At 42.6% G+C, this 15,307-nt stretch overlaps 1 protein-coding gene across 3 annotated transcripts; it reads right to left on the bottom strand.

The window, feature by feature from the left end:
• Positions 1-7,713: 7,713 nt before the first annotated feature.
• LOC309865799 (HLA class II histocompatibility antigen, DQ beta 1 chain) lies at positions 7,714-13,980 on the bottom strand. 3 transcript variants are annotated; one of them, XM_082732649.1, is made up of 6 exons: positions 13,604-13,980; positions 11,868-12,137; positions 9,748-10,029; positions 9,159-9,269; positions 8,650-8,673; positions 7,714-8,079 (listed from the first exon to the last, which is right to left on the bottom strand). In XM_082732649.1, the coding sequence occupies exons 1-6, from the start codon at positions 13,710-13,712 to the stop codon at positions 8,066-8,068; spliced, it is 810 nt and encodes a 269-aa protein (XP_082588775.1). In that variant the 5' UTR covers positions 13,713-13,980; the 3' UTR covers positions 7,714-8,065. The 3 variants fall into 3 exon arrangements, with proteins under 3 accessions (XP_082588775.1, XP_082588774.1, XP_082588773.1); XM_082732648.1 differs by lacking the exon at positions 8,650-8,673 and having other exon boundaries at positions 7,714-8,112; XM_082732647.1 differs by having other exon boundaries at positions 8,054-8,673.
• Between the last annotated feature and the right edge of the window lie 1,327 nt (positions 13,981-15,307).

The following is a 15,307-nucleotide window of genomic DNA, read 5'->3' as shown; positions in this document are numbered from 1 at the left end:
TTTCCTGACTTGTTGATTTTAGCCATTCTGACTGGTGTGAGGTGATATCTCATTGTGGTTTTGATTTTGGCTATTGTGGACATAGGAAATGACAGATGCTGGCGAGGATGTGGAGAAAGGGGAACCCTCCTCCACTGTTGGTGGGAATGCAAGCTGCTGCAACCACTCTGGAAAACAGCTTGGAGGTTCCTCAAAATGTTGAAAATAGAACTACTTTATGACCCAGCAATTGCACTACTGGGTATTTTCCCTAAAGATACAAACATACAATGAAACAAGATGGGATTGGGAGGGAGACAAACCATAAGTGACTCTTAATCTCACAAAACAAACTGAGGGTTGCTGGGGGGAGGGGGTTTGGGAGAAGGGGGTGGGATTATGGACATTGGGGAGGGTATGTGCTTTGGTAAGTGCTGTGAAGTGTGTAAACCTGGCAATTCACAGACCTGTACCCCTGGGAATAAAAATATATGTTTATAAAAAATAAAAAATTTAAAAAAAAAGATACAAACATATTGATCCAAAGGGGCACGTGAACCTTTTTTATTTTTATTTTCTAATATTCATACAGAGTTAAACTTCAAGATAATCCCATTTCCCCAATCAATGCTACCCTTATAGATAAACCAATTTTTAATCCCCCTTTATCTTAGGAAAGTTGAATCCTTTAACAAAGCTATCAGGACACATGCAGAAAGAATCAAAAAAATCTTCCTTGCCCACATGGAGAATTTATAACCACTCTACCATATTTTTCTTCTGCCAGTATTTCTGTGTATTTGTGTTTGTCCTGATAGTATATAAATCTTTTACTTGGGGTTCTTTTTGATGAGGTTCTTCCTTTTTTTGCATATATATTTTTTTTTCTCTTGGCATAAACTTTTATCAGCCTTTTTGTTTGTCTGTTTTTGTTTGTTTATTTCATAAATCTAACCTTGGGGCCCATTTGGGCTGAGCCTTCTCTTTTCTCTTCCCTTTTTTTCCTGTCTCTCTCTTGCTCTTTTTTTAATTCTTTTTCTTCTCTTTTTTCTCACGTTCATGTGGAGAATCATGATTGCTCAGAAGCATTCCAGGGTGCACCTTGAGTGCACCACAGTCAATACGTCGAGCTACAACCATTCAGCCATCTCTCACCAAAATGACTAGGAGGAGGAATGCCCAACTGAAGAAAAATACAGAGGATGGGCCTTCTGCAACAGAGCTAATGGCTATCGCCATAGACAATATGTCGGAAAGGGATTCAAGCTAACAATTATCCAGGCAATACCTAGGTTGGAGAAAGCCATGGATGACCAAACAGAATCCATTAGGGCAGAACTGAAAACCACTAGGGATGATGTTCAAAATGCTCTCAATGAGTTCCAAACTAATCTAAACTCTCTAAAAGTTAGGGTAACTGAGACAGAAGATAGAATTAGTGACCTGGAGGACAAACAGATAGAGAGAAAGGATCAGGAGGAAGCCTGGAACAAACAGCTTAGAAGCCACGAAAACAAAATCAGGGAAATAAATGATGCCACGAAACGTTCCAACGTCAGAATTATTGGAATCCCTGAAGGGGAGGAGAAAGAAAGAAGTCTATAACATATAGTGGAACAAGTTCTTTATGAAAATTTTCCAAATCTCATGAATGGAACCAGCATTTATGTACTAGAGGCTGAAAGGTTTCCCCCCAAGATTACAGATTCTTGAAAGTCCTCGAGACAGCTAATAGTAAGAATGAAGAATTATAATTGTAGGCAGAACCTCTTGAAAGCAGCTAGGACAAAGAAGATCCTTACGTACAGAGGAAAGCCCATCTGAATAATGTCAGACATGTCCACAGAGACCTGGCAAAAAAGGACTGGCAAGATATATTCAGGGCACTAAATGAGAAGAACATGCAGCCAAGAATACTTTATCCAGCAATATTGACATTCAAAATAGATGGAAAGATAAAGAGTTTCCAAGACCGGCAAGGCTTAAAAGACTATGCAACCACCAAGCCGACACTGCAAGAAATATTAAGGGGGGTTCTATAAAAGAGGAAAAATCCTAAGAACAGCATTGAACAGAAATATATGGAGACAATCTACAGAAAGAAAGCCTTTAAAGGTAACACAATGTCAATAAAAACGTATCTATCAATAATCACTCTCAAAGTGAATGACCTAAATGGACCCATAAAATGACACAGGGTTGCAGATTGGATAAAACAATAGGACCCATCCATATGTTGTCTACAAGAGACCCATTTTGAACCTAAACATACACCCAGACTGAAAGTGAAGGGATGGAGAAGCATCTTTCATGCCAATGGGCCTCAAAAGAAGGCTGGGGTAGCGATTCCCATATCAGATGAATTAGACTTTAAACTAAAGACTGTAGTCAGAGATACAGAAGGACACCACATCATTCTTAAAGGGACTATCCACCAAGATGATCTAACAATTGTAAATATCTACAGCCCCAATATGGGAGCAGCCAATTACATAAGAAAACTATTAAACAATATAAAGAATCATATTGATATGAATACGTTAATAGTAGGTGATCTTAACACACCTCTCTCAGTAACAGACAGATCATTGAAGCAGAAAATCAATAAAGAAGCAAGAGCATTGAATGACACACTGGACCAGATGGACCTCATAGATACATACAGAACATTCCACCCTAAAACAACAGAATACTCATTCTTCTCAAGTGCACATGGAACCTTCTCAAGAATAGACTACATACTGGGTCACAAATCAGGACTCAACCGACACCAAAAGACTGAGATTATTCCCTGCATATTCTCAGATCACAGTGCTTTGAAACTGGGGCCCAATCACAAGGAAAAGTTCCGAAGCAACTCAAACACCTGGAAGCTAAAGACTACCTTCCTTAAGAATGCTTGGATCAACCAGGAGATCAAAGAAGAACTGAAACGGGGGCATCTGGGTGGCTCAGTGGGTTAAAGCCTCTGCCTTCGGCTCCGGTCATGATCCCAGGATCCTGGGATCGAGCCCCGCTTCAGGCTCTCTGCTCGGCAGGGAGCCTGCTTCCTCCGCTCTCTCTCTGCCTGCCCCTCTGCCTACTTGTGATCTTTGTCTGTCAAATGAATAAATTTAAAAACAAATCTTTAAAAAAAAAAAAAAGGAAGGACTGAAACAATTCATGGAAACCAATGAGAATGAAGACACTTCAGTCCAAAAGCTATGAGATACAGCAAAGGCGGTCCTAAGGGGGAAATACATAGCCATCCAAGCCTCCCTCAAAAAAAAAAAAAAATGAAAATTCCACCAGCTGTCTCTACACCTTAAAGAACTGGAGAATCAACAATAAATCAAACCAACTCCACACGTAAGAAGGGAAATAATCAAGATTAGAGCTGAGATCAATGAGGTAGAAACCAGAGATACAGTAGAACCTATCAATGAAACTAGAAGCTGGTTTTTTGAAAGAATCAATAAAATCGATAAACCGTTGACCACACTAATCCAAAAGAAAAGAGAGAAAGCCCAAATTCATAAAATTATGAGTAAAAAGGGAGAGATCACAAATAACACCAAGGAAGTAGAAACAATCATCAGAAGTTATTATCAACAGTTATATGACAATAAGCTAAGCAACCTAGATGAAATGGATGCATTCCTAGAAAACTATGAACTCCCAAAATTGAACCAGGAAGAAACTGACAACCTGAATAGACCATATCTAGTAATGAGATTGAAGCAATGATCAAAAACCTCCCAAAAAACAAGAGCTCAGAACCTGACGGATTCCCTGGGGAATTTTACAAAACTTTCAAAGAAGAAATAGCGTCTATTCTCCTGAAGCTGTTTCAAAAAATTGAAGCAGAAGGAAAATTTCCTGACTCTTTCTATGAAGCCAGCATTACCCTGATCCCCAAACCAGGCAAAGACCCTATCAAAAAGGAGAATTTCAGACCAATATCACTGATGAATATGGATGCTAAGATTCTCAACAAGATCCTAGCCAACAGGATCCAACAGCACATTAAAAAGATTATCCACCATGACCAGGTGGGATTCATCCCTGGGTTGCAAAGACTGTTCAACATTCGCAAAACAATCAGTGTGATAGAACAAATCAATAAGAGAAGGGAGAAGAACCACATGGTCCTCTCAATTGACACAGAAAAAGCATTTGACAAAATCCAGCATCCGTTCCTGATTAAAACACTTCAAAGTATAGGGATAGAGGAAATATTCCTGAACCTCATCAAATCTATCTATGAAAGACCCACAGCAAATATCATCCTCAATGGGAAAAATCTTGCAACCTTCCCGTTGAGATCAGGAACAAGACAAGGATGCCGACTCTCAACACTCTTGTTCAACATAGTATTAGAAGTCCTAGCAACAGCAATCAGACAACAAAGAGAAATAAAAGGTATCCAAATTGATAATGAAGAAGTCAAACTCTCTCTTCACAGATGACATAATTTTTATATGCAAAACCCAAAGGACTCCACCCCCAAACTACTAGAACTCATACAGCAATTCAGTAACGTGGCAGGTTACAAAGTCAATGTACAGAAATCAGTGGCTTTCTTATACACTAACAATGAAAATACAGAAAGGGAAATTAGAGAATCGATTCCATTTACTATAGCACTAAGAACCATAAGATACCTGGGAATAAACCTAACCAAAGAGGTAAAGGATCTGTACTCAAGGAACTACAGAACACTCATGAAAGAAACTGAAGAAGACACAAAAAGATGGAAGACCATTCTATGCTCTTGGATCAAAAGAATAAACATTGTCAAAATGTCTATACTGCCTAGAGCAATCTATACTTTTAATGTCATTCCGATCAAAATTCCACTGGTATTCTTCAAAGAGCTGGAGCAAATAATCCTAAAATTTGTATGGAATCAGGAAAAACCCCAAATTGCTAAGGAAATGTTGAAAAACAAAAATCAAATGGGGGGGGGCATCAGGTTACTTGATTTCAAGGTTTACTACAAAGCTGTGATCACCAAGACAGCATGGTACTGGCATAAAAACAGACACATAGACCAGTGAAACAGAGTAGAGAGCCCAAATATGGACCCTCAACTCTACGGTCAAATAATCTTTGACAAAGCAGGAAAAATATACAGTGGAAAAAAGACCGTCTCTTCTATAAATGGTGCTGGGAAAACTGGGAAGCTATATGTAGAAGAATGAAACTCAACCATTCTCTTACACCGTACACAAAGATAAACTCGAAATGGATAAAAGACCTCAGCGTGAGACAGGAATCCCTCAGAATCCTAGAGGAGAACATAGGCAGTAACCACTTTGATATCAGCCACAGCAACTTCTTTCAAGATATGTCTCCAAAGGCAAAGGAAACAAAAGTGGAAATGAACTTTTGGGACTTCATCAAGATCAAAAGCTTCTGCACAGCAAAGGAAACAGTCAACAAAACAAAGAGGCAACCCACGGAATGGGAGAAGATATTCGCAAATGGCAGTGCAGACAAAAGGTTGATATCCAGGATCTATAAAGAACTTGTCAAACTCAACACACAAAACAGTCATATCAAAAATGGACAGAAGATATGAACAGACACTTCTCCAATGAAGACATACAAATGGCTATCAGACACATGAAAAAATGTTCATCATCACTAGCCATCAGGGAGATTCAAACTAAATCCACATTGAGATACCACCTTACACCAGTTAGAATGGCCAAAATTAGCAAGACAGGAAACAACATGTGCTGGAGAGGATGTGGAGAAAAGGGAATCCTCATACACTATTGGTGGGAATGCAAGTTGGTGCAGACACTTTGGAGAACAGTGTGGAGATTCCTTAAGAAACTAAAAATAGAGCTTCCCTATGACCCTGCAATGGCACTACTGGGTATTTATCCCAAAGATACAGATGTAGTGAATAGAGGGGCCATCTGTACCCCAATGTTTATAGCAGCAATGGCCATGGTCACCAAACTGTGGAAAGAACCAAGATGCCCTTCAACGGACAAATGGATAAGGAAGATGTGGTCCATATACACTATGGAGTATTATGCCTCCATCAGAAAGGATGAATACCCAACTTTTGTAGCAACATGGACGGGACTGGAAGAGATTATGCTGAGTGAAATAAGTCAAGCAGAGAGAGTCAATTATCATATGGTTTCACTTATTTGTGGAGCATAACAAATATCATGGAGGACAAGGGGTGTTAGAGAGGAGAAGGGAGTTGGGGTAAAATGGAAGGGGAGGTGAATCATGAGAGACTATGGACTCTGAAAAATAATCTGAGGGGTTTGAAGTGGCGGGGGGTGGGATGTTGGGGTACCAGGTGGTGGGTATTATAGAGGTCACGGATTGCATGGAGCACTAGGCATGGTGCAAAAACAATGAATACTGTTATGCTGAAAGGAAATTTTAAAAAAATTTTTTTAAAGATATGAGGTAATGAGAAAGAGAGATGCAGACAGAAATAAAAGGATCCAGATAAATAATGGCAAAGGTGCAGATAGAAATAGAGAGACAGAGGCAGAAATGCAATGAAAGAGTGAGAGACAAAACAGAAACAGAGAGGCAGAGACAGACATAAAAAGATACAGAGAAACCCCTATGTTGATCGCAGCCTTGTTTTCAATAGTCAGGATAAGGAAGTGTCCAAGTGTCCATTGATAGATGAATGGATCAAGATGCAACATATATATACAATGCAATATTACTCTACCATAGAGTATTATATCTTACCATCTACAACAACATGGATGGAGCTACAGAGTATTATATTAGGTGAAATAAATCAAAGAAAGACATATGATTTCACTTTTACATGGAGTCTAAAAAACAGAACAAATGAACAAAGAAAAAACAGAAACAGAGTTGTAAAAACAGAAAACAAACTAGTGGTTGCCACAGGAGAGATGGATGGGAGGATAGGCAAGATAGCTGAAGAAGTTAAGAAATACAAACTTAGAGTTATAAAAGAAATAAGTCATGGAGAGGAAAAAGTCACATAGTCAATAATATTGTAATAAGGTGACAGATGGTGACTATACATATTGTGGTAAGCATAGAGTAACATACAGAATTGTCAAATCACTGTATTGCACACCAGATACTAACATAATATTATATGTTAATGGCACTACATTAATAAAGAAATACAATAAAAAGATGCAGAGAGACATGCTGAAAGAAATATGAGGAACAAAGAGAGACACATAGAAAGAAAAGTACATAAATAGAGATATAACAGAAAGACAAGAAGGAAATGAAGATTTCATTGAATGTCTGGATCTAGTAATTCTGAAATCAGCTTGACCCCAGACTTCCTCGTAACATGAACAAAGTAAACTTGAGTTGGGTTTCTATCACATGAAACCAGAAACAGTACTTTTATTGTTAGTTATATTTTCTCAAAATAAAAATGGACCTTGTTCAATGTGAATTCCCAAGATATACTAGAAACACCCCTGTGGTTCTCTGAGACACCAGGGGCCACTGTATCTCTGCCCACATAATCCCACTGTCAGCTTACATACACGACACTCATTGCACCTAAAAAGAGGCTGGTGCACCCTTAGGCCATTGCACGGAACAATATTAAATACCCATGAAGGATGTGACTATCGAATTGATCTTCTATCTCTTCTGCCTGCTCTTCACTTGGCACCCAAAGGTGCCCCTAGTTTCCCTTCAAGGAGCAGTATGATCCTTTCCTTCTGCACTGGTTTCCTGCCTCCACCCAGTTAAGAAGACTCAGAGTAAGAGAACTCATAATCATGTTTAATCACTGTAAAATCTCTACATTCAGGTAAATCGCTTCAATGTGTTCTTCTTGCACCATCTGAGAAGGAAGAATGGAAACAGAAAAGCCCTTGGGGTGGGAGTAGATGCTGCTGGCAGGGAGCTCTCAGGCAGAAACTCTGAGGTCAGTGCAGGAAGCAGCACCAGAGTCAGATCCTCGGGGCAGGGGTCACAGAAAGTGACCTGATGACTCTGTCAGAGGCACTGTAGGACTCTGATCCACATGGGGGACAGGGTGTCAGGCAGCTGGGAATTCTGGGCAAGGACAGGCGGACAACACAGAAGGTGGAATCCCAGGTATCCTCCGGCATCAGTGCAAGAGCCCTGTAGAAAAGAGGGTGATCAGCAGAGGGGATGCTGAGGAATGCGCCCTTTCCCTTCCTCTCAGGGTCACTGCAGCATCAGAGACAGTTGGGGTCCAGGGCGTATCATCTCCCCCAATATCTCTAGAAAGGTATTATTAACTCACAAGAACAGGGCACCCCGGCTGCACACAGACGTGTGAGAGGCAGTGGAGCAGCTGTTAGCCTTTCAGGGGACATTAAGTTTTACTAAATGTAATGATAATTCACCTTCGTTCCATCACTAGTAAGTAGCCTTTCATTTATAAACTCTCACAGGCAGTAGTCGCCAACATGAAGCACAACGTGGGCATCATCCTGGTGTCTAACACCCAAGACGTGGCTCTGATTCCACGTTTCACAGAAAGATGCCACCAAAGTTGTGGCCTGGTTCTGGAACAACTCTGGGTCTGCCTACAGACACTGGGCAAACTTCTCCCTAACTCTTGATCTCTGTCGCAGGGATGAGGCCATGAACTGAGCGCACTCACCTCATGCTCTGCCCTCTTTCACCGGTGCCCACACCCCCACCAAATCAGAGAAGAACTAGTACCTGTTGGTGGAGATCCACGAGGTCCTACAAAAAGAAGGGATACAGAAAAAGGTCTCAGTACACAAATAGCCAGTCTCTTACTCACCCCAAAGGGCGGTGAGATAAGAGATTTAAGTGGAATTTTATTTTGTCCCTACCCATCAAGCAGAAGACCTTAACTGCCCTAAGTTAAATCCCCCAAAATGAATGAAACTGTCCCCAGAAGGAAGGAAAGCTGAGGCACTGACCCTCTTAAAGAAGGAAGCATTCAGAAAAGAGCCAGAGAGACAATGATGAGCTGTCGGGAAGCCCTAGAATATACTCCACCTGGGACCTCCGTGATGGGGCTCCTTTCCCCAGTAATGTCAGAGTCCAAAGCTACCCCCTAGGTTGTTCCATCTCCTCCCACCACCAGTCCAGCCTCCTTCCTTTCAGGGTCAGAAAGAAAGAGCCACATCTAGAAGCACAGGCCCCCCTGAGCAGAGGGCCTCAGGCACAGCCCTTCTCCCCCATTCCCCAGAGTACCTTACCTTTCTGGCTCCTGTGACGGATGATAAGGCCCAGCCCAAGGAAGATCAGTCCCAGCACAAAGCCTCCAATGCCACTCAGTGTCTTGTTCTGGGCAGATTCTGACTGTGTTCCTGGGAGCAGAACCTGAGTGTCAGGGCTGTGCCCACACCCCACAGCATCCCTTTGGGAAGCCTGAAGTCCAGTCTGAAGTACAGGAGCTGGAGGGGCCAGGCAAACCTAGTGCTTCCTTCTGGCCACTCTTAGAGGAGGACAGGACCCATTGACAGACCCTCGCAGCCAGTGGGTTTGTGAGAGAGGGGGAAGCTGAATCCTGCCCCTCCAAACATGTCCCTAACCTCCAACTCCAAGACCCCAGTCACCAATCATAGTATAAATCCTTCAGAGCTACAGGGCTGGTCTGTAGGGCTAGGGTGTGGAGAATGATCTCTCTAGTATCTAGAAAGACAATGAGATCGAGATTGTTCTGATGCTCCTGCCATGGGCATCAGTAGTGACATCAAGGATGAGGAATGGAATGGGATGGGCTGAAGGAAGCTCTGCTCTCTGTCTTGTGGGGCCCATGGTGAAAGGAAATGGATTGTCCCTTACGCCACTCCACTGTGATGGGATTCTGGAGGCTGGGGTGCTCCACATGGCAGGTGTAGACATCTCCTCGCTGGGGAGTCATTTCCAGCATCACAAGGATCTGGAAGGTCCAGTCCCCATTCCTAATAAGTGGAGTGGACACCACACCAGCTGTCTCCTCTTGGTCATTCCGAAACCACCGAACTTTGATTTGGCCTGGATAGAAATCTGTTACTGAGCAGAGCAGCATGTTGTGGTGGTTCAGAACCTCCATCGTGGATGGAGAGATGGTCACTGCAGGTTCCACTGAGGGGAGTAACAGACAAGAAAAGACAGTGAGATGTGAGACTCCACAGGAAGTCTCCCCATGGAGAAGAGTCCTGTCTTGGTACCAGGGTGGAAAGATCCCTGGATTCTGAGTCTTGAATTAAGATCTGAGCTTGGCCACTTTATTAGTTCTAATAAACACGAGTCAGCTTACTTTTCAGTGTCTGAAGAAATAATAGTTATTATCCTATGAAAGTTATTCTGTTGATATTAATTGATAAAGTGAAACATTTTAAAAATTTTTAAAGATTTTATTTATTTATTTGACAGAGATCACAAGTAGACAGAGAGGGGGAGAAGCAGGCTCCCCGCTGAGCAGAGAGCCCAATGAGTGGCTTGATCCCAGGACCCTGAGATCAAGACCTGAGCCAAAGGCAGAGGCTTTCACTCACTGAGCCACCCAGGCACCCCAAAATGAAATATTTTGAAATTTTAGATTGCTGTATTACACAGGACACTATTCATAAAATTTTTGAAAATAAAAATAATAAATCTGGACTTTTTTCCTTCCACACCTGTTGATATATAAAGTGCTTGCTAATCCCTAATATGCAAGGTAGCTAGTTTTGAAATTGAATGGTGCCATATAGGAAGTGTGTGGTAAGGTATTTGTCTAGAAGTAGGTGCTTATTAAATGGCTACAATTAACTTGCAGAATGTCTACCCTTGATGTGAATGGTGATGTTCTGAGGAGAGGATGCAGAGGGAAGGAAGATAAGTAGGGTTTAGGCCAAAGGGAACCTGAAACAATTTTTACTCAATAATTTAATAGCATCAATTTATTGATTCCAAATCCTCAGCTCTTCCTATTCTGACATTAGTTAAGATTTTCTAAGAAATTAAAATTCTGCCTTAAAGTACCACGCAAATACAGTTTATATTTTTAGTAAACACTTTTTTCTTAGACTTCGCATTCACAAACCCTAAGTTATTATGATCCAAGGCACAACGTTTACCTTAAAGGATTAAGCAAAATAGTAAAGACTAATTCATAGAGTCAATTTATAAGGCTTATTTACCTTTCTATTTCCCCTTGAGCCTAGTGAATGGGCAGCCAGGTACATTTATTTGTTTATTCCTTGGAACTTTGCACTCACGCTACCTGGCAGTCCCTGGGTCATATACTAGGCAGACAAGGATAAGCAGTTCCTCCCCTCAGAGAAGTCCAGGACTAGTACCAGCCATTTAAGAACACATATAAGATGAATCATAATTTGAAATTAAAAAAGTCAAAATTTGGTGATTCACAGACCTGTACCCCTGGGGATAAAAATATATGTTTATTAAAAATAAAAAATTAAAAAAAAAAAAAAACAAAAATTTTAAAATTAAAAAAAAAAAAAGTCAAAATTTGGCCTGTGAAGACTAACATATTTACCAAGTGTGCCATGTGTCCTCCCCCGACCTGGCCCAGCCCACTAAAGTTCACCGGGGTGGGACCATTCCTTGCAGAACCAGGGCAGGGATGGGCAGCGCCCTGGGCTCTGCTTACTTAAAGCTGGGGAAAGAGAAAGCAAACACTCTTAAGTAGGGAGCCGGGAAACACAGCAGTGTTGAAAAGGGCAGAGGCAGTGCCGCCCTACTGGGCGGACCCACCCTCCTCAGCTGGGAACAGTGCTGGGAAGCCCCGTCAGCCGGGAGCTCTGCCCACGCGTCCCCCGCCGCTCCGCCCCAGGACTCGCTGGGCCTCCCAGTCCCAACGTTTGGCAGCCCTCCCCACCCCCCCGAGAGACACCGCCCCCGCTCGGTCCCGCCCTTCCCCACGCGAAGACTAGGCTGAACTGGGGGCGGGTGGAGGGCGATTGGCAGGCGCTCACCTTGCCGCTGCAAGGTCGTCCGCTCCTCATTCTTATAGTTGTGTCTGCACACCGTGTCCACCTCGGCCTGCGTCTGCTCCACGAAGTCCTTCTGGCTGTTCCAGTACTGAGCGTCCGGCCGCCCCAGCTCGGTCAGCGCCCGGTACTCCCCCACGTCGCTGTCGAAGCGCGCGTACTCCTCCCGGTTATAGATGTATCTGGTCACGAGCCGCACCCGCTCCGTCCCGTTGGTGAAGTAGCACTCGCCCTTAAACTGGTACACGAAATCCTCTGCGGGGAAGCACCGCGGGTCAGTCAGGCCCTCGCCCCTCAGCCCGACCAAAAGCTACCGAACAGCGGACCTTCTGGGGCACTGGCAGGCGGCCTGATAAACCTGAAGGCCCCCGCCTCGGATGCCTGTCACGGCCGCCCTGAGCATCCTCCTTCCCAGGCCTGCCTGCCCTCCTCTGAGGGCTTCCAGAACTGGCTTCATATAGGGAGGGGAGGAAAGAAAGCCCCGCTCTAGGGACAAGCCCTGGGACTTCTGAGCCCTGCCTGAGCCTGAGAACTAAGGAAAACAGGGCAGTCGGGCTGATTTTACATCCGTCCCTGTGCTCAGATCAGGACATTCTCACATGAAATCCCATTTTCCATAGAACTCCAAGGAACCTCAGAGACAGAAAAGTGTCCACCTAAGCACAAGCGTTCAAGGGAATGAGGAGAAATGTCGAAAATGAAGCTTGAATTCCTTCTGACAAGCATATTCTCTTGATCCCCTGCAAAGGGCCTTCCTTCCAATGCCTGGGTTTACTCTGAGTTTCTGTCACCCGCATCGAACTGCACTGTGAGGTTGCTCACTCCTGTGAGCCAGAAGGGACACACACCATCCAAATCCTAGAGAGAGACATTTATTCATGGAAAGAAACAGTCTTTTGAATGAGGTAAAATAAATTTCAAGTTAAACCCTGCCACTTACCAACTTGAGTAGGTTACTAAACAGAGTGCCTATATTATACATATAATTTGTAAACTGGAAGTCATAACGCCTACACATAGGGGTGTTAGGAAGATGCAGAGAGAATTTAAATGAAGATACTAATCTTGTGGCTGAAATGGTTTCTCAGTATGTGCTATTTTCTCTTCTTTACATTCTCCTTTCTCCTAAATTCAGTCCACCATTAATTCAAGTCTCTGAATCCCACACAAGTTACTATCTGACCATAAACTAGTGCTACTTGAAGTTAAGACTCCGGTCTGTGGTCACCCAGTCAGCTTCATTCAAATAGCAAGTGTTTGCGTCCTTGCATACTCCACTCAGAATCAGGAATGTAGAGTCCTTTTGGTCAAACACAAAGACTACAGAGACCACCGCTTTCCTATATTTCTCCAAAACAGAATCTCATAGTGTGTGGCCTATACAAGGTCTTGGGGGACACTGAAATGAAAAATCTTGCTGTGATTCTTATTTTCTTACTTTCAAAATTTTCCTATTTTCAAAAATAACTCCAATGTCACTTTGTCCCATAAGTGGTACCAGATTCATGTTTTGTTTCCTCCTCCCCATTATAACAACCCCAGGATGGACTGAGCCCATGGAATAGGGATTGTCCTCTTCCTTAGAGGTGGCAATGAGAATATAATACAGCTATCTAACCCACAGAGAGAAAATCTGAAATAAAAGACTATATTCTGAGATCATAGAACCTTACACACTCTAGCCCAAGGGTCCTTCAGAGCCTGCTCCCCAGAGCACTTACGTGGAGAGTCTCTGCCCTCAGCCACTGGGACACTCAGCACCACCAGGATCATCATCACAGCTGCTGTCCAGAGGCCTTTGGGGATCCACAGAGCCATCTTCCCAGGCATCACTGGGAACAAGGGAAAAGAAATAGTAGTCAACACAGCTCCTACCTGGTAGCTCTGAGTACTCCAGAGAATAAAGACCTGTGAAGGCTTCCAACCACAGTAGGATTGGAGAGTCCCTAGGAAGGGAACCAATCAGCACTAGAGCTGAAGTACCTAATCTGTCTCTGGGCAGACATTTTTTAGGAAGGGTCTCAGTTTTTAGGAAGGTTCTCTGTCCTAGCTAGGTTCAGAGTCCCTAGAAAGTGAACCAATCACCACTGGAACTGAAATGCCTCACCTGTTTCTGGGCAGACAGTTTTTAGGAGGGTTCTTAGTCCAATTATTTATGAAGGTTTTCAGCCTGGCTGTATGTCTTCATCAAATTAGACTAGATGAACTTTTGAGATGAAGATTTTCTCCTAGTTATAGAAATTCTACAGATTGAATGCCTTGGGGATTTAAAGAACTGAATGAAAAATGACCAAGAGTAGACATTTTTGTGACATTTGGGATTTTTAGTTTGTATGCATGAGATTTTTAGTAGGAAATAAGTGGCATCACAATTCATTTCAGAGATGGCTACTTCTATTACCTTAGACACTCTGAGGAATCTTAAGTTGTGGTGGGAAGAACATAGTTCTTATGAGGAAATGGTTTTGAGCTGCAGTTCTACCAATAATAGGCTTTGTGAGAGTCAGCAAATTATTGAACCTCTTTTGTTTAGGCTTCTTTTGGTAAAAACATGGACCATGTCTTATGCATTTTATATCCAGATCATTATATATACAAACTTAATCCTAATATGGTTTGTTTAATATTGCAAAATGTTCTTCAGCTGCCATGTGCAACTGTTGGGAATACCAGGTTAATATGGAGAGCTAGAAAACAAGCTGAGAAGAAAAAAAAATAAGGTGATACCCAGTCCTGTGGGCATGTGACTCTTCATTATGCAAGAGTCTTTTATATTTGTGCTTTTTGACTGAAAGTATTTGAAAAGTTAAGTTCACTTTTAAGCACAGTCATCCTATGTCAGCAAAGGCGCAATCCACAACATTCACAGAAGTCAGACACAATCACCTTTAGTTTCATGGATAGAGAGCAAAAGATGTGGAGAAACATTTCCTGGGGCCTGAATGGTGTTGAACAGGAAAGAGATGTTAGAGTAATAGATTGTGCACAGATGTGGCACTTACTGGGCCAGCCCTAAGTTATCAAACTGGGAATGGCAACAGTATCAATGTGTCTTTTTAGCAGATCTATTAATTATTAGGCTCCTCTTGCCCATGACTAGGGTCAGTGTTACATGATTATAGAGCAATTACAACAGTGGTGGCAAACACTGATAAAACATTAAGTGTCTCCCACCCTTCTCTCCCTCCTTCTAACTCTTCCCTATATTTTGTGTTCTTTTATAACAGAGGTCAGGACCTGAATGCAGGAGTTTACCAGGTAAAAAGAAATAGAGCAGAGACACAAGAAGTTTCCATTAGCGGCACATGAAAGCAGTGAGTCAGCTCAGTATTCTGTACTAGGTGCATGGTTCCAGAGCACCTGAGACTTAGTCCCCGGGCTTCCACTAGCAGTGCTGTACTTAGGATCAGAATAAGGAGGGTTTC

The sequence above is a fragment of the Mustela nivalis genome (assembly GCF_964662115.1).
Source record: "Mustela nivalis genome assembly, chromosome: 5".
Classification (NCBI taxonomy): Eukaryota; Metazoa; Chordata; class Mammalia; order Carnivora; family Mustelidae; genus Mustela; species Mustela nivalis.
The sequence above is the reverse complement of the archived record's forward strand: the minus strand, read 5'-3'. Positions and strand labels throughout refer to the sequence as shown.